A 20,574-nucleotide genomic window follows, 5' to 3' on the forward strand; every position below is an offset into this window, starting at 1 on the left:
AGGAAGCAACAGAGCGTTTTTACAAATAATTTGCGATTAAGAGAGGTCGGTGGAAGCAACGGTTAAAGGTTATAGTAGCTTGACTATCCCAAAACACAAGGGGTGGTATATACCTAGGATTAGCCAACCTTCAGTGGCCCTTGATATTCTCTGAAGAGCAAAGCCATGATTTACTTTGTGAACTGTGGGAGATTTTAAGTAGTCCTAAATCTGACCAAAATGGTGTCCAGCAGGTTGGGGCATAGCAAGAGACAGCCCATTTCCTGATGGTTCTCATTGGATGCCAGTTTAGTGTTAAGCCTTAAAATGGTCTGTCTATTACAGAACCGCAACCCACCTAAACCTGCATGCTGTATGGCTAGGTAGGTAGGTGTTCAAGCAGTAGTTGCCTTACATGTGATGCACACCGTTTTGAAGTGTATCCTAGCTGGGAAGGGTAACCATTGTAATTCTCTGAGGACCGGGTAGATGTTATCATATTTTTTAGTTCCCGGTATGAGGCTGCCCTGAAACCCATGCATGCACATTGTTGCCTGGTGCTAAATTGCTGCTAACCCCTTGAGTTATTCTGGGACCCCTCTTGGCTGTGGAGGATTGAAAATCCACCCAGTTTGCTGTTAAGGCCATGTAGTCAATGCTCTGACCACTGGTCCACATGTCCTTGGTGAAGTGGACTTTTTGCCACACTGACTGCTGTAGTGCCTGCCTTACTTCAGTCATAATCTTGTTGCACAATTCTGGAATAGCTTTGTGGGTTTGTGGGAGAAAGAATGTTGGCAGGGAACTTTCCATTGGAGATCAGCTTTTTCCACAAGGCACCAGAATCCAGTTTATTTTTTTTACAAAAGTATAAAGCAAGAGATTATAGCCAGGTCAGCATTGACCACGTGCTAACTGTCATCGTTCCTATATTGTTTGCCAGGATTAAACACTTCCATGACACTGCCCTGATTCAATGGGAGATCACTGCTATGTACCACTGGGATACAGGGGATAGAGTTTGGTGTTCCACTCCCAAGCACTTACACAACTGCAGTATTTCCAGGGGTAATTGTGTAGCTATGTTGCTTGTCTGAGAGTATGGGGTCAGAGGCTGGGGTTCATTTGAGCATAAACATGGTGGTGGTGTTCTGGATGCCATAATGTTCTGATTTGCGACAGGAAGTTTGTTTCTCAAAGAGAATGTATACAGTTGGGAGGATCTTGTCGTAATACTGCAGTCTCTGCATCTATAGTCTCATTCTCCTTTTTCAACAGCAATGCTGCTTCCATCTTGAATCTGGAGCAGCATGATTTTTGCCTTGTTTATCATCCATCTCCCCATCATTACTGCCTGGCCTTATGGATAGTGGTGGTGGAACTAGTAACCCGTGACTTTCAATCGCCACCTGCTGTTCAAGCTCTCCATCTGTTCTTGCCTGATCTTCATTTGGTAAGATTTGCACACCTCCCCCTTCTGGCCTTGAGATAATGGATGGAACTGAAAGTGCAACCTCCTCCTGTGGTTTCTGTCAATGTTCAGTGTCATGGTGCCTTACAAATGCTTTTTTATGTACTAGCACGTGTACTCCAGAGTGACTTGTGACAGGTGTTGGAGGGTGTGCTCCTGAGTGGGACGATACCTTCACTTGATCATGTGCATTTCTGGCATCCTCCGTGCACACCACAAGTGCTGCTACAGGAGTGAAATATCACGAGCAGCACATCTCCCCCTGCCTCTAGCTTGTTTGAGTCCTGGCATGAAGATCCCAATGTGTCCAAATGTGAGTCACCAGCCTCCACAAATATCTGCTGCTCCCTCCAAGCAAAGTCCAATGAGGGTGCCCCTGCCAAAAGCTGCCCTTGAGGTTTTGCAGCTCATCCTGTTGCATCTCCTAGGTTTCCCCAATGGAATGTGTCTTACCTACTCTTTTCAATCAAAGTACTCTGACTGGGGTGCCACCTGTTTACCAGAATCTTTGCTGCTCCCTCTCTGCAAAATCAGAGCCTTTCCTTTAATGTGCCTTTCACAGTGTTACCCTCAGGGTTTCATGCCTACTCTGTGTTATCCAATGGCAAATGTCTAGTCCACTCACTTTAAGAGACATGTACTAAATGGCTTCCGTCACCCACCTCCCCAAATCTCTGTTGCTCCCTCCCAGCAAAATCAGGCAAGCATGTCTGTCCCACAAGCCACACTCTTGGTTTCACAGTTCCCCACACGCCCCCTCCAAGTGTCATTTGATGGTATGTGTCTCCTCCACTTGCTTCAAGAGATGGACACTGACTGGTGGGTACCCGCCTTCCCCGGGTCCCTTGTGATGGTACTGGTGTTGTTCACCCATTTCAAATCATTGAATTTGTCACAGAGCTCGGCATCAGCAAAACCACCCCTAAATTTCACTCTCTGGCTGGGTCCCAGTGAGATCACTCACTACCTCTCCGTACCCTTATTCCTACCATGGCCGTAATTATAGGGGGGTACAGGGGGTTTTGTCCCCCCCAACTTCTGTGGCATGCCTTTTTGCCCCCCCCCCCCATCTTTTGGAGGGAGGGCAGGGGGGCTGCAATCAACAATTATGTAATTGGATAGCGCAAGCCCGGCTGGGGTGCTCAGCAAGGCTTGAGCTGTCTCATTACATAATGCAGAGATGCCTGGCAGCCGCGCTGCAACACATTCAGTGCTGGGATGCGATGCATGGCTCAGTCCCTCACCTTGGCTGGCCTGACTCAAAGTCAGCAGCCAGGGTGCTGAACTGGGTGTTGCAGGGCCTGGCGCTTGTGCTGTCACGCTAGCAGCAGCACTTCCGGGGGCCATCGGCACAGAGCATCGCTTTCCGGCTTTGTGTTCGTGCGACATACAGACAGGAACTAGGAAGCTCATTCAGCTTCCTGGTTTCTGTCTGGAGGTGCGTGAGTGCGAATAGGTTAGGCCAGTGTAACATGAGACGTGGCCCGGGCAGCATTTGAAAGCAGAGCAGAGGTACAGAAGTGACTTCACAGAAAAGGACCCTGCAAGGCGCATCATCAGTCTTTGATACTTGGAGGCACCATGGAAGTGACTTTAGAATAAGTTGCCATAAATAAGCCAAGTGACAAATAACTTTGTGGTGCAAAATACCTAAATTGCACTATTGTTATATGTGGAGCAACTCTATAGCCATTAGCCTTTTCCATTATACTAGCACGATACATTAACATAAGCTTTGAAATGAATCAGAATCACTTACAGAGCTGCAGATAAGGCACAGTGTGATTAATTAATGTGTTCAGGATCACACACATGGTTAAATGGTGAAACTGGGATGTGGACAATTTAAGTGACCGTGCACATCTTTCCAGGCTTAGTTGATATAGATATTTATTAAGGTTTTGCTTTACATTTCATGTGCTTATTATTTATATAATACATATAACATATCATTATTTATAGCAATACATTGGAAGCAAATCACATTACATAATAAAGTAGCCTTTCATAGAAAACTAACCATACACTATATACATTGTCATAGAAATATGTTGAGCAATGGGAGTATGGCTTTAGTTTCATTCTCCCCATTCTGCATGCAAAGACACAATAGCATAATGCAGATTAATGTGAGCCTAACAAATCCTCCTTGGGTTTTAAAGCCATAGTCATTATTTCATAAAGCATGCAACATTATGCACCCTTCTCACTTCTGATCACTCCCTCCCATTCACATTTCTAAAGGGACAAAAGTCCCTGCTAATAGTCGTCCCCTCCCTCCAATCAGTGCCTAATGGCTCACATTGTAATACTCTGTTGATATAGAGCAACGTGAGGACCTTCTGCTGCCCGGCGCTCCTTGGGACATTGTCCTGCCAGCGGGACACCTCTACCATCCAGAACGGGTAAGGTGTCCTGCTGCCAGGACAATGAGTGTGCTGAGCAGGAATTGATCAGCACACATTGTCCTGCCAGCTGGACACTTTTGCCGTTGGGCACCCTCTTTGAGGTTCCGAATGGGAGAGGTGTCCCAATGAGAAATGTCCCGGTCTGGCTCTTAAAAGAGCTACGGGGGGGGGGCAGCTTGACCACCCCCTTGCGACTCTCCCGCTCGGTACTCCACTGCTTGGAGCCATTTGAACACAGGAAAACATACCTTAATTTTAATCAGTCAGAATCTTGTAGAAAAAATCTGTCAGCACGTAGACATATAAGGTGCTGTGAAGAACCCAATTTTGGAGATATATGGCATTTAAACATCTATACAAATTATACTTGGCCACCCACTGCACTGCATTTACCAATGGTTTCTGCATGAAAGGAAAAATCAGGCAAATTGCTGACATTCCAGTGAATCTGGTCCTTTCAACCATGGCTTTATAGTTCAGCTAGGTCAAGTCAACATCGCCCAGAATTTCAGGTATCAGGGGGTGATAAAGTCTGGTCTGCTCAATGGACGTTGTGCCACCGTTTCCATGTGTTATTGTAAATGTACATATACATTTTGTGTGCACACAGTGTATGCCAGTGGAGGTGCAGGGTGCATTTGTGTATGAGTGAGAGTGTGTGCAAGCATATGTGTGTTGCCTTTTATGTCTCAATGAATGATAAATAATGCTTGCATGTTCTAGTGGAAATAAGTTTGTGAATGTTATGTTGTCACCGGGTGCATGGCAGGCTGGCTGAAGATGTGTAGGGGCCCAATTGAATTTTAAAGATACACCCCCAGTCTTATGAAAGTTATAACAGAGCATCAGCAATGGACTCTTGTGGTGTAGTAGTTAGGGTTATCCCTCAGGGATTTAGGTTGTTTGACCGACGTACAAAATCACAGCGGAAATGACCGTAGTCATTTTTGCTGCAAATAAGTTTTTACCTTGGTACAAAAAACCAAACCCATGTCCCCTCAAACTGCCAGTACACCCATAAAACCCCCACTTACCTTTTCTCCATCCGCTGCCTCTCCTGTAACCTGCAGCGTCAGATCCATCCCTTTAACGCGGGTCGGATCTGATGCTGCAGCATCCCTTTTCTTCTTTTTTTTTGTTGGGTCCCCTGCCACCAATGCTGAGGAAGCGGGGGACACCTCAGCAACCACCAAAGCCAAAAATACTGAACATGGGCTGAGGGGGCCACTGCTCTTCATGTTCGGTATCTTTGGCTTCGAACTAATGGTGATGACCAAATTCGGTCAAATCTACCATTCAACCAAATTTCTTTTTACAATTTGGCCGAAACCTACCCTCAGAGCCACCATCCACCCTCCCTTCACCCCACCCCTGTCATTCAGTTGTCATATCCCCCCAACATTTTCAGTAAAGTTACTCCACTGCTTCCTACATCTACTGGACACCTATTTATGAAGCCTTCCCTAAATGTCTAAAGCCTGCCTCCAGCAACGACTTACTGCTTCTCTTGAAACTGCCTGATAATGAATGCCCCCCCTTCTCTAAGCCATTTGGTCGAACATCAGACAAATCTTTTGTCAAGTTTGTCCAAGGTTCATCCAAATACAGGGTCATCCAAATACAGACAGTTCAAGTTTGTTGCGGCAACATCCATCTAGGATCAGGTTTCTTTTCAGTTAAATAGTTTTATTAGTATTTTCATTAACAATACAATAAATTAAAGAGTCTATAAATTAAATGTCAAGAAAGAAAATACAAATTTACAAGTAATATTGTTACATTAGTAAGCATAACAAATCAGAAAATAAATAACAGGCCAAAGACTGCCCTAACGGCCCCATTTTTAACCATTTGTAACTGCTTCAAATCACCCTGAGAGGTTACCATCAGCAAGCTGTTACAATAATCCAATTGTGGATTGGATTATGCAATTAGTCACAATAAGATGAAAGGCAACATAAACAAAGAAGTTTAAAAAATCAGGTGAAGAAATGAAAAGGCAACATAAATAAAGAAGTTTAAAAAATCAGGTGAGGAAATTGGTGCCATAAAGGGATTAACTAATTTGCCAATCATTAAATTACCCAGTGAAAGTGATTCTTTAAATGAAAACATATTTTGTAAGCTTTTACAGATATGTACCCAAAAAGAAAAGACATAATGCCTCATTACAAGTTGGGTGGTATCCTGGGAGTAAATCTGCCAGAAAAATACCACCCAACAGAATTACTGTTACCGTCACTTGGTCCAGTGGAATCACTGCCAGATTACAAGTGGCGGTGGCAGTGTAATTCCCCATTATTTTTGAGTCCATTGGACTGGGGCTTTATTGACGGAATTACCGTGGTGGAATTTATGCTGCAGTAATTCCGCCAACTCTGCCGATTTAACGGCGGTGAGTGGCAGAATTTACCTCGATTTTCCTGGAGGTAAATCCACCACTTCATGCCCGTCCTTATAATTAGGAGTTACCACCAATTTTACCGCTTACCGCCATACTTGTAATGAGACCTATACTAACAATTAAATATAGATGGGGCAAAGTCAGCGGAAGGAGATTGGCCCGACCAGCAAACATTTTGGGTAGCTTTGGAAATCTTTGCCACTCTCAGAGGTATTAGGCATGATCTATGCAGTAAGAAATAGTGTGATTGTGTTAAATTGGCAGTGGAATAACATTGATCCCAACTTGTAACCCAAATGTCTGAGGAAATTTGTAAATTCCAGTCTCGCTCCCATTGCGTAGTTATTTTGGAGAGGGGATCACTACTTTCTTGGAATTGGTTAAGGATGAAATATAGTTTAGAAGCTTTAGTGGAAAGGGAACTCGTTATGAATTCGACATATTTTGAGGGAACATTTTGGCAGCAAAAGGGGATAGCTCTAGTGACTGGGTTAGTAAGAGTTGTATGGGTTTTAAGGTCTACATTTTTGAGATTCTATCGAACACAAAGTTTGGGAAAAGGTATATGTACATTGTAAAGGAATACATGTTTAACTGGAAAGATAGCAACGGAATACCCTGTTAGCAACACATCATGTTTGGTTTCAAGAAGGGAAGAATTTATTAAACCATTTAAGGGTGCCAGCAGGAGCTTGGAACGCTGAGCGAGCATGAAATTAGGCTACTCCATGCATTTTTCCAAGAATAAAGAAGCAGGTGCTTTTTAATACCAGGCTAAGAAGATGTTTGGGAGAAATGATAGGGGGGCTATGAGCTTTGATTACAATTTGATCCTAGAAGGGGCATCAACTAATTGCGATTCATTAACGTGAAACAGAATGATTTGTCGTAATAAGAAAGATGTCTGATATTTAAGCAAATCTGGGAATATAACTCCACCATCCATTTTGTTAATCTTAAATTTATTAATAGCAATTTTGGGAGTTTAATTATTCCATAAAAATTTAGATAAAGGTTTGTCTATTTTCTTGAAGAATGAAATGGGTAGCAAAACTGGGATCATAGAAAGATAATAAAGAATACTAGATAGAAGCGTCAATTTGATAGATTCCAAGTGGCCCCACCATGACAGTGGAATTTATTTGATCAATACTTGTATTTTGGTTTAGAGGTAAAGTAGAGGGAATGTCTTTAACAATATGGATACCCAAATATTTAATAGAAGAAGAGCACCGTTTCATGCTGAATAAGGAAATATTAGACATGATGAAAGAATTAGTAATAGGGAGAATTTCAGATTTGTCAAAATGTAACTTGTAACCTGAAACTTTAGAAAATTGATCCATAGTGCAGGAATAGATGTGGAGGGATCTGGAAGATAAAGTAAGACATCATCAGCATAAGCAGAAAAACTTGATGGAGACGTCATTTATGACAATGCCTTTGATGTCTTCATTAACGTAAATGCTTTGAAGGAGAGGTTCCATTGGCACAATAAAAAGTAGAGAAGAAAGGGGACAGCCTTGCCAAGTTCCCCATGAGATGGGGAAGGACTCAGAATACAAGTCATTAATAAAATGTTTAGTAGAAAGGAAGAATATAAAAGTACAATGAATTTAGAGAATGTAGGACTACATCCGTATCATAACAAAGATTCAAACATAAATGGCCAAGAGACTCTATCATAGGCTTTCTTAGCATAGAATGTAAAAAGAATAAGAGCAGTGGAAGCTTTTTGTGCATCAGAGAGGACATTAAAAATAATTCTATTATTTGAGGAAGCATATCGACCTTTAATGAAACTTGATTGATTGGTATTGACCAGCTTGGGCATTATGCAATCTAATCTGTTAGCAATAACTTTAGCCAAAATTGATTCTGAATGCATTCAAGAAATAGGGCGGTAGTTCTTAATATATGACGGGTCTTTGTCTGGTTTAGGAAATAAAATTAATAAAGTTTCACCAAAGGAACCTGAGCTATGACCTAGAGAAGTAAAATGTTTAAATAGTTCAAGGAGTTACTGTTATATTATGAGTGATAAAGGCAGGCTCAAATCGGAATATCAAACAAATTGGACTAACCTGGTCGGTTTGTCGGTCCGGGAGCAGCAACGGCAGAATGCAAGAGTCTCCCTGAGGATCCTGCTCCCCCACCGTAACGGGACAGCCAGTGGGGGAAGGAGCACGAACCCCAGGGAAACCCTCTGGGGAATAAAACCCTGGACGAAATGGGTGGAAGTCCCTCGGGTGGATGGAATCCTTCAGACTTGAATCTCTGTGGTATGGAGGCCTGGGTTCTACATAGTAAGGAAAATGAAAGGTGAGTATGTGAGCTGACAGAAGTAATGTAACAGAGGTAGAACGGAAGGAGTAAGATTTTACGGGATTTTCAATACAGGAAAAGGTGTTAAATGGGATGATGAAACATCATGGATACGGAATCCGTCTGAGATCTGGACCCCAAATACTCTGGAGGTTCCTAAAAGGTGGAGGTGAGTAAGTAAAGGCAATGGGGAGAGACTGTGCAGGTCGAAGAAAGCGGTAACTCACTGTTTTAGAATGGACTGGGACCGAGCTTTCACCCGATTGCTTAAAGAGGCGAAGAGGATCGGCTGGATCAGAAGGACCCAGAAGTACGAGCGGACTCAAGAGGATCGGGAAGAGCTGATGCTGTAAAGGTAATCTGAGGTAGCGGTAGAGAACAAATAAAGAGATTAGCATAGGAAAGGGAGAGCAGCAAGTTCAGAGGAATCCGAATTGCCCTGGATGCAAACTTACGGAGCGCCTCTGCAAACAGTAGCAACGCTTCGAGGAGAGCGTTGCTGGGGCTTTCATGGGATCACATGACTTGCTACCGGTGTCAGTTGCAGACGTGAATAGACTAGACTGCTGATGCTCGTATAGCCGGGATCGGCTGTCCTCGGTGCGGCAGAACGTTGTATTGCTCCACCTAAGCCTTCTTCTGTAGAACAAGGACCAACGTCTAAAAGGTGTAACAGTTACAGAGAAAGTATAGCTGAACACATGATAAGTTAAAATCAATGGGGAAACCATCACGCCCTTGGGGCTTTGCCAATTTCGAGCTCTAGCATAGCTCTTTGAACTTCTTGTTATGGAATAGGGCTGTCTAAAAAGAATAAATCTACTGGGCTATCACTAATGTTCTTATTTGTATGCAATAAATCACAAATATTCTCATTAAGAATAGTCTGATCATACGAATAAAGTTGAGAGTGGAAATCAAAGAAGGAATTATTAATTTTTTCTAATCCAGTAACTCTAATGCCTTGTTAGTTAATAATGGAAGTAATGATATATTTCTCTTTTTTTCTTTTGAGATAGGAAGCTAATAGCTTACCGGATTTATTAGACCCACCATACAGCTTTGTTGGTATTATATTTATTGAATTAAATGCGTTTAGATAAAAGGGGTTTAAAAATAGTATCCAAGGGTGGTTGTAGTACAATGATTCAAGTCGTTTAATTTACTGAAGTAAATCATGCTGTATTTTTTCATTTTGTTTCTTTTGAAAAGCAACATATTATATAATAAAGCCACATAATGTAGTCTTAAATGATCCAAATTATTATGGATGGAAGTATCTAGCTGATCATTATTAATGAAGAATTCAGAACAGATGTTTATTTGCTGAATAAAAGTAGGCTCATTTAATAAAAAGGAGTTAAACCTCCATTGAGAGGTGGGGTTAAGTTGTGATTCCCATTCAAGGACTGTAAAGACCAGGGCATGATCAGAAATAACTATAGGACCTATTTCTGAGTGAATGATGTTAGACTCAGGTGATGGGTTGATAAAGACATGATCAAATCTGGAAAAGGAATCATGGGGGAAAGAGAAAAAGTATCGACAAGGGCAAGGTCATCTATAAATTTCTTGTGTGATTTTGAGTTAATGAATTTAGTATCAGATTTCCGGTCAAAAGTGAAGTCACAAATTCAGTTAGTCACCACACACAATAAGCCGATTGTAATGTTTGCTGAAAAGCATTTGTTTCAAATTAAACCAAAATGAAGGATCAGGGACATTGGGAGCATAAATATTAAGAATTGTGACTGGTAAGTTATTAATTTTAGCTTTTATAATTGACCAGCGACCGAAAGGGTTATGTTGTTAATTATTTGGAAAGAAGTTCTTTTATGGATGAGAATACAAACACCACCTTTTTATATCATTACCTAGTGCAAAAAATAAATGCTTTACCCGTAATCTAATCATCTTATTGTTTTCTTCAGTAGATTCTAAATGAGTCTCTTGGATGCAGGCCATCTCTACCTTACTTTTCCTAACAATTTACCGGCGCCTGACTTCCCGGTGCCACCGGCTCATTACGAGTCCAGCGGCCTGGGAAGTCAGGCACCAGCAAATTGTTAGTCCCCATTTCCATAGAGTTCTGTAGATGTCTATGGCGGTGGGGACACGGGAGCACTGGCACTGTTAGCAATGGTGCCGCTGCTCCCATGAAGAGTCTGCCTACCGTGGCCACTGCACCCGGCAGTGTCAGACCTGTCAGGCACACGCCACGGCAAGTAGACACAAAGTTTGCCGATCCGGAAACAAGGGTTCCATCGAGCTTACCGGCACCCTTGTTTCTGGACCGGCAAACTCCTAATGAGGCCCTTTGTCTCTTTATAGGGTTATTCAAACCTTTAACATTCCACGACATAACTTTAATACTCATTATAAAATACATTTGGAGGAATCATTATCAATGAACTTGTGCCTTGAAATACATTGTGTATAGGTGCATTATAAATGCCCAATAAATAAATAAATAATACTAGGTGTAAAGATAAATAATCTGCTTAGTGGTATGTAAAGTTGGAGAATGATTAGCACTTGATAAGGTACATAATAATCAGCAAACAAATCCAGAGAGCAACAAATCACATTGACGGGAATGGAACACACAAAAGGAAAGGGAACATAATGAGAAAGATAATAACAATACACGTAATAAAAACACGGATATATAAGAAATGAATATGTATAACATCAAATGAACTCAGAAAAATTCAAATGAGCTGCCATAGGTGAAAACAAGGCAGAGCACAATAAATCAGTGAGCTCCAACAGAGCTAGTCGAGCAAGGATACAAAGTTGAACATCTAGTCTGAGGGAAATGCTAAAATTAGCAAGCCATTTATGGTAAAGCAAAAAAAATGTGTTTATTGGGGTTAGCCTCATCTGCAAGCATTTGTTTTATAGGGGGTCTGGATTTGTCTGGGTGCTTGTCAGGCCCTTTGGTGAAATTTGAAGTGGGATTGTGATCAGATCTATTTGTAGAATGATGTGGTTTGCCAGACTTGAATACATTGCGACTGGATAAATTATAAGCATGAAGTGGTTGTTGCACAATAGGAAAAGATGTGGATGGAGAAGCTGGACTGGGCAAAGTATCCATTTCCGAGGATTGAAGAGATTTAATGAGAGCAAATAACATATCAGGATCCAAATGGTCTTTGGTGATACCACAAAGTGTGATAAGCACTTTTGCTGGTTCTAATAAGCCATATTTAATATCCAAACTCTTCAAGGCAGGCCTCATGTCCAAGAATCTTTTCCTTTTATCCTGTGTGGCCTTGGAAAAATCCAGATAAATTATTATTGTTTTTACCATGAAAGCTTAAAGGAGATTGTTTTTTTTCAGCCACTAAAATGTGCTGTGCCTTTTGATGACGCACTACACATGCAATGAGAGGTCTTGGTGATGTATTGTTGGTGGAGAAGCACAGTCTAATTCTGTGCTCCCTTTGAGGCTCCAGAGGAGGAGAGAAGCTGATGTTAAGAACTTGGGGGAACTAATCTGCTAGGAATTTGATAGGATCCTTTGGCTCTACGTTTTTCGGGAACCCCACAAATTCTGATGTTGTCTCTCGTATTTCTGTCCTCTAAATTGGAGACTTCTGACTAAATGAAGAATTGTATACTGCATTTGTTCTAGTCCTTCTAATCTGTCCTCAGAAAATGATACCCGTTCTTCCACCTCATCAAGCCTTCAGTTAATTGATTTAATATTATTTTTAAATGCATTAAAATTATCCTGAAACAATAAAGTTCTTGAATCAAGTATTGATATTGTAGAACTGAATGGTAGAGAGCTGCATTAAAAAATTCCCATGCCTTTATTGATAGACGAGGGTTCACCAGATATGTTAAGAGTGCTTTGAACCGCCATGACCAAAAATTAAAAGCTCATACGGATAAAACTCTTTAAATGAGTTTTAATGAATGAAACCAGCTTGAAATAAAGTATAATATTGACTGCACTACTAGAAAAGGACACAGGATGTCATCCATGACCAGGCCTCACTGTAAAGAAACAACCCCACCCTCTGGTAGAACATCATGCCGTGATTTACCTCAGCTGATGCGGCCATGCGCTCAATGTTGAAGTGGGCAGCAGAGGAAGCGTGTCGTTCAGCAAGGAAGTGGAGTACACCAGAATAGGCCCACCAGTACACCAGCACACCTTTCCTCAGCTCAAGCAGATATCAGTGTCATCCGGCTCAGGGTATAAAGGTCTCTGCCACAGCTCTCGTCTGCATGCCGGCTCCGAGCCCACACAGTCGCCGCATGGACCACGGACCGCGCTAAGCAGAGAGAGCAACCCAAAAAGTATTAGAGGTGAGATAGAAGCGCACCAGAGTATATCCCGCTTTATAAAGCGAATATGCTGAGGCGATTAAAATAGTTTTATAATCCCTGAAAAAGTTTAAAGCAGTAAATTAGCTCCCTTGGGAGAGCGTAGAGATTACGTGTCCATCCCTTAGAATGCAGGCCATGCCCCCTAAGGCCATTTTTTCAGCATGTTATTTGTTTGTCAGGATGCTGATTAGTAAAGCTGTTAGGTAATTAAGGGTGTCATAATAAGATTGGCTATAATGGTAAAACATACAGTATTCCAGAAAACGTATGCTGTACCACTCCACACAATCAGGGTTGAGAAATCCATTTTCTGAAAATCTGCCTGCTTTCATGTGGATGACATTATCACATGTAGTATTACCATTGTGGTAATAAATAATGTTCCTAATGAAGTTTTATGGGGCCCCAAATTGGGGCATAACTGAAGCGTCCTGATGACTAAATCATACGTACCCTTCGCATTGCAACTTGTTTACCTCATGCGGTAATGTTACACAGGTTTCCCGGTATTATACCAACTCATAATTAGGGTGTTATTTACACAGTTCAGCTGGGTAATCGTGCACTTAGAAACATGCTGGCTTGTTGTGTGAATGGTTCAATGCATTATTTCATATTTGTGTGAGATGTTAAACATTTTATCTGGTAATCGTACACATCAAGTGTGTAATTGTATCAGTGTTTCAGCACATTATTAATGATCATTTCAAGTATTTCATAGTAGTACTGGATAATTAAGGAAGTGTATAAGTGTATTATCAAATAAACCTGGCAGTATGCAAGTGTGTTGTCTGGTAATCATGTGATGAAGTAATCATACCTTTTGCTGAACATTTCCAATTTTAAATGTTGTGCATTCACATTGCAGGTGTTTGATGCTCGAGATTGCACTACAGCCCACCAAATGTTCAACTACATCTGCAACCACATAAAATATGCCACAAACAAGGGAAATATAAGGTACAACACAACACCCCAATGTTGTCAACCCCACATACAACTATGTATCGGGGCATGAAATGAGTGTGTTTGCAGTTAGAACTTGGATGTGGCTGGCCCACAGGACATTTGCCTGATAAATGTAATACATACCCTGTCCACATCAGCTTGTGAAAGAAAAGAGTCCTGCATTAAGATGACCATGATCCATCCACCCTGCCTACAAGTGTGGCTTAGCGATTAGGTTAAGTCTAAGTCTTGGTGAGTGCAATGAAGTGCAGAAGAATCACTCGGGATGACACTGAATAGTCAGTGATTAATGCAGTTTTGTTGCATATGGACCTGACCCTGTTTTGGACGAGAAGTTTAGAAGGGGTTTTGGAAAAGGGTGCAGTGGGATATTTGGGATGGGTGACACCTGTACGGGGCAGGGGGTCAAGATGGCAGTATATGGATGTAGAAGATAAGGATACTGAGGTTGCAGATGAAAATGATGACTGTGAAAGTCAGTCATAATTGGTAGAGAAGGACAAAATTACAAAAGGGGAAAGACCATAAGCAAATTGGGCTTGGTCCCACCACAAAAGAGGCAGTCCAGCCCGAACTGGTTGGCCACATCCCTTCTGCACGAGGCCACAAGCATCCCCAGACATCCTCCTTGGGCCTTTTGGGCATATCCATCCCACTCGGGGTGATTAAGCAAAACAAAAGAGGTGATGGCCTAGAGACCCAAGCTGCTCTTCACTGATGACACCCAATGAGGCCGAAACATGTTTGCGGAAGCTTGTGGTCTTGTGCAGAAGGGATGTGATCAAGCAGCCTAATTTGCATATGGTCTTTCCTTTTTGTAATGGCTTGGCAGGCAAAGACCGATGGTCTGGAGAGTTGCCCAGAGCAATGCCAGAGGTTGAGATTTATTCTAACCCTTCCACCCATCACCTCTTCAGTTTAGGTTTTATTTTTAAACACGCTGCTTGTTGACAATGATGTGACTCATCGTATTAGTTCTTATTTTTTATGTATGCGGAAATATACATTTCTTGTGTTTTATTTGCACTGTGATAAATGTTCTAAACCTTACATTTTTGCTGCTTTTATTTTCCTGAAAGTTGTTGTGGGACAATATGAAGTTAGGCTTTATTATGCAAGTAACATCAGCTGCAAAAATGTACTGTTTAAAAAAAAAAAATAGCTTCTCTCTGGCGTTGACCTGCCTTTATTAACAAAAGAGCTGAATGGAAAATGTATTGCTGGAAAGAGAACAAAGAAACACAATTAGCCTCATTTGTCATCCGAGTAGATAGAGGGGATGTTTTGCATGATAAAACATGATCAGTTACTCCTTCAAGTATAAGATTCCCTTTTTCTTTTGGTTGAAAAATCACACATCTTATCTGGTTCTGCTGAAAATCCTAATGTACCTCATACAATATAGGGTACTTAATGCAAAACATAATCCATTGGAAAGAGAATCAGAAACTGTAATCCCTTTGGTCAAGGATATTCTCTCTCCAGCCCATTCACTGGTCAGTAGGAAGCATCACATCACAATACGCCTTTTGATAACTACAGCAAAACTAGACCTGCCCCTGACTAGGTTCTCTGATGTCTCCTATCTCATTGTTCTCTCTATGTATTTTGACATATACACCAATGATTTCCCCTGTGTTTCACGCGCACTTCCTTTTTCTTTGTTGGGCTCTTGTTTTTGGTTTGTTCTTTTCATTTTGGTTTTGTGGCTGTGTTTATTGGTGCCTTATCTGTTCTTGTATTAGATATTTGCTATGTTGTTTACTTGTCAGAAAAATAGCCATTCAAGTTAATTTCACTTTCATGTCCTTATTGCAGCCCGTATGATCTTCTCTTAAATTGTTTGCCTTTGCCTCTGTGCATTGTCAAAGTGGTTGGAATATTTCACGTTCTACGTATGCCTGGATTGGATTAAGGTTTAGGTCCGCCGATCACCATTGTGAGATCAAGCTTTCTCTTTGTTTCCAGAGCAGCCATCACTATCTTCCCACAACGAACTGATGGCCAGAAGGACTTCCGAATTTGGAACAGCCAATACTTTCGTTATGCTGGCTACCGACAAGAGGATGATTCAGTAATCGGAGATCCATTGAATGTGGAGTTAACTGAGGCAAGGCAAAAAAGCAGTGTTTCCTTCAGACAGTACTCAAATGAAAAGGGAAGGGAATATTGAGAGCACTTTCTTCCTGCAGACATTCCATATGAGAAATCGCACCTTTGTCTTACAGAAAGGATATAATGATTTACACAAAAAATGAATGCTTAAGACGTGGTTGTTGTAGAAACTCTGAGATTGTTATTAGGGAGGTTTAAAAGTTATGATGGAATTTGAAAAAGGTTGGAAAGTTTTTGAAAATGTTAGTAGATTTTAAAAATGTTTTTGTTATATAAACAAATCATAACATTATTTAGACATTTTAAATAGATGTCCTTGTTACAACAAAAGTTATTTAAGAGCTTTTAAAATGTGTAATTATTCATTACAAAGCTGTAAGTTATGGTTGCTGTTTAAAAAATTCAAAGAAAGTTGTTTCCTGGTTTTAAAATAATGAAATAATTTGGGGGAAAACCTGCAATCTGTCAGAGTTCACTGATCGTAACAAATCAGAAGAGAAGTCCCTCCAAGATCCTTGTTTACATTATATTAAGGGCACTATTTAGTATCTTATACATATTTCAGTGAAGTGAAATTATATTTATTGCAAAAGTGAAATAGGGGCCATGTGCATGATTTAGGGTTTATCGTAACGGGTTTGGTAAAAGAATAGGTTGCAAATGAAGAAGAATGGCAACACATTCAGTTATTTCACACGAGGCACAAACTCATGCACAAAAGGAACATGATCAGATTATTAGTTTTGCATGACCAGAAGGCCAACACTGACACCTTACAAGACCCTAGAAAAAAAATCAAAAGCTCGTAAAACATCACCAATAAAGTAACACAAGCCAGAGCAGACTTGTATGTCACATGGATGTCCATTACTGTGTGGCATAATCTGATGATGCCCTGTGTGGACAGTCTCCTGTGATCTCTTAAAGGACAGAATTATTCATTTACACATTGTTTTTAATGCAGATAAAAATGTTAGTTATGTCTGTGTTTGTTGCATAGTCCCAGAGGTACTCTGTCAAAATATTGTCCTGTCTCCACCGTACCACTGCTCTTTCCTATACACCACCTACTCCCACCTCATCAATCGTGCTTGCCTTGCCCCTCATTCTCCCCCTTTCCACCTCAACCCCTCCTGCCTTTGGCTTTACCATGGTTCTCAAATGCCCAAAATCTTTCACTACCAAGGTCCCCCTTATCAAAATAGGTGCCCTCATTTAATTCCATCCTCAGTGACTACTTCCTGGTCAGCCTGCATAAACCTCTGACTAATACCTGCAGGAACCCCCTCATGCTATTTTCCTTTCCTCACCCTTACTCTGCCCTCTCTATTGATCCATCTCCCTCTCATCACCCACACATTCACATCACCATCTCTTCTCTGTCCCCCTTGTGTCCACTAAGCCTGATCTTCAAATATCACCAAGAGAAAGGTCACACCTGACTCCATAGCACCTAAACAAATTCAAGTCCTCCCTGCTAACTCTCTCCTTTAATTGCCCACTCTATTGAGGTGCCATCACTGACATCAATATTTCACTTGCCACCTCCTTTGCCTATCAGCATCCTGCCCACTCTGTCACCCTTTCCCTTCACTGCCCTTGGCTATGTATCTACTCAGCAATCCAGAAACTGAAGACATCCTTACATCTCTACCTAGGATGGTGTTGAAAAGATCACTCCTCCACTCTACTCCGTGCCTCCTAAGACTCTCACCTTGCACTCATTACTGCTCTTGCCAAATCAATCTCTCTGTTTTCACTCCCGCAAACTTTCCATGACCCCCCCAAGCACTACTATCCAACCTAAAACTGCTCGCTTTCCTCCCCTTTTGGCTGATGAATTTGCTGCCTACATTTTTTAAATCACAAAGTTATACAACTTACCACATCTCGTCTCTCATTACTCTTCCACACTCTCCTCACAGGTGGTTTCACTTCCTGCTGTAAAATAGCCACCATCATCTCTATAATTAAAACTCCCACTGATGAAACCCCAACAATCCATCCTTCAGACCCATTCCTCTATTGCCCCACCACTAAAATGTCCTTGAGCAAGTTCTCTTCAACATCATTGTCAGTTATCTTGAGTCAAGCTTCCGGAGCAAATACTTCACCAAAACTAGTCTCACCCACATCACCAACATTTTGAATTTTGCTCATCACTGTCTCCTCTCTATATTAATCCTACTTGATCACAATGCCACCTTTGATCCTGTCGATCAGCCCTCTCTTCTTAACATACTCTCCTCCCTAGGCTTCAAGGATACTGCATTTAGCTGGGTAGCCTGTTAGCTCTCTAAAGACTCCTTCTCCATCTCTTGGAAGTCTAAAAACTCCTCCCTCACATCCCTTTCAGTGGGCGCCCCCATGTTCAGTCCTAAGCCCACTCCTTTTCAATCCTTAAACCGCCTCGCTAGCCAAATTAATTTCGTTCATTGATCTCCACTATTGACTATTTGCAGAGGACACCCAGATTTTCTTGCCTCACCCTAAGGGTCGTTCATTGAATAACCAGTTGCCTCATAGCCATCAGCTACTGAATGGCTATGGACTGCATGATGCTTAACTCCTCCAAAAGAGAAATAACATTTCTAATAGACTGTGTCCTCCCATGTATTCCTCATCTTAGATATATCCAGATCCTGTCTGAAGTCTCAGAAATGTTTTGCTGAAATGTTTTGACAGCAGAAGGCACTGTGCGACAATGGGTCAATTTCCCTTGGCAGTTACAATTCCTGAGTTCGGACATGATGTTGATGATAGCATGAATAGCATCCACTGCACCTGTTGCCTCAATTTTGTTTTTCTGCATGCACAGCATGCTGTCAGAACGGTTCCACTCTACTCATTGAATATTTCAACTAACATCTTAATCTTTTTTTGAAGAATATTTGCGATGACAGACTGTCATGACCAAACTTCAATTCGACGCAGGCGCTGTTGAGCCCCACAAACCCACCAGGGTGTAGCGCACTCAGCTAACCAATTCCAGCTGACCTTGTGACACCCTGGCGGGAAATGGGAAGTGGATAAAATAACAAACTCAGAAACTGGATCTCCAACCTCCGTCCGGTATCTGCATGAGTGAGAGATTCATTAAAAATTAATTTAACTCTTAAATTTCTCTTCCTAAAAAATAAACTATTTTCTCCCATACAAATTACACAATGAGACTTTTACCTGAAATCTCCTCTGCAACTGCTTAGTGGATAATGTCCTTGTCTCTCTCAAAACACCTTAATTTCCCAGCTTTAATCTTGAGATGAAGTGGCTAAAAACTAACTTCTACTCTGCCTTTACACTCAGGAAAGCATGCACCATATAATGTTTCCAGCTGGGAAAAAATGTACTGGTCAGCAGTTGAAACAAATACATTAATTGAATTGTCTCCATAAGAAAGAGTTCTTCAATTTAGGTACAAATTGGATTCTGACTGCACAAAGAGATGGTGTTCTGAGGCTATCATATTGAAAACTCTTAACTGCCACTGAAAATAAAAACTCTCCAAATTCACACAATGGATTCTGCTGGTACTAGAAAAAAAAAGTGTAATGTCCTCACTTCAGCGTGTGAATCTGGAACAAATTACAATGTTCACTGAAGAGAAAAACGTATGCTGCTCATGCTGTGGCTGCGCATCTCACGCTATTCTAAATTGAATAAAGTTTGATTGTTGCTCAATTTAGCAGCTGCAACTGACAGCTGTTCCACTCTGTCACTGCGCTTACCGCGCTTTCAGAATAAGCAATGTTTTCACAAAATACGACTGCATTGTCAGTTTCTTCACGGTGTCACCGTGCAACCGGAAACTGGCAAATATTGAGTTTTAACGTCTGCGATGAGGGAAAAAAAGGAAACGAAAACACTTACCTTGCCGAAGTAAAGAAGCTGAGAAGAATCCCCAAATCACCTCAGAGGGCTCGTAACTACGAAGAATACGCGGCCTGGAATCGTCGCCTCTTTAGAGCTCAGAAGAACTTGACACAGCAGCAGCTGACTTATCTCGTAACTGAAGCGGCCACTAGGGAGCGTCTGAGAAGGTAAGCAGAACAACGTTAGAGAGCGTCCGAGCGATGCTCTCTAACTCAAACAACATGCGCACAGAAAAGTCAATGTATTTAACTCCTTAGGAGCCAGGAATCCACTCGAGTTGTTTTACCAAGGCTTCGGAAAGTCTATTAATGTCAGAGCAGATGAAAGATTCTGACAAAAAGGTACTTAGCTTGCAGTTGACTTTTCTTTCCCAGATGAAGCTCAAATTTTCCCTTGTCTCTTCAAGTAACTGATGATTCCTCTTGAGAATCTACGGCCTAAACTCAGGAGCAACAAAAAACATGAACTGCAAACATAGATTCTTAAATGAAAGGCAGTTTAGAATGTTTGGCTGAGTCCTTTGTGTTCCAATCCACCAATCACGACTCCTTTTACTTTCCTCCATCTTGGCTTGGGCTCCCACCAGCATTCTGAAAACTAAAGTTAAGGGCCAAACACCTCCAAGGAAACTTAACTGATAATTGCAAATAATAAAACAATATTAACTCAAGAGAAAGTAAAGCACC

At 41.4% G+C, this 20,574-nt stretch overlaps 1 protein-coding gene across 3 annotated transcripts in view; it reads left to right on the forward strand.

Annotated features, from left to right (window-relative positions):
- The window catches only part of NOS3 (nitric oxide synthase 3), a 937,759-nt gene that overhangs the window by 374,341 nt on the left and 542,844 nt on the right, over positions 1–20,574 (forward strand). For all 3 annotated transcript variants that reach the window (XM_069645958.1, XM_069645960.1, XM_069645959.1), the window contains exons 5-6: positions 13,800–13,891; positions 15,869–16,010. In XM_069645958.1, coding sequence (XP_069502059.1) covers positions 13,800–13,891; positions 15,869–16,010 — 234 coding nt within the window. The remainder of the gene's footprint in view (positions 1–13,799; positions 13,892–15,868; positions 16,011–20,574) is intronic.

Source organism: Ambystoma mexicanum, chromosome 2p (genome assembly GCF_040938575.1).
Source record: "Ambystoma mexicanum isolate Mex_15411 chromosome 2p, UKY_AmexF1_1, whole genome shotgun sequence".
Classification (NCBI taxonomy): domain Eukaryota; kingdom Metazoa; phylum Chordata; class Amphibia; order Caudata; family Ambystomatidae; genus Ambystoma; species Ambystoma mexicanum.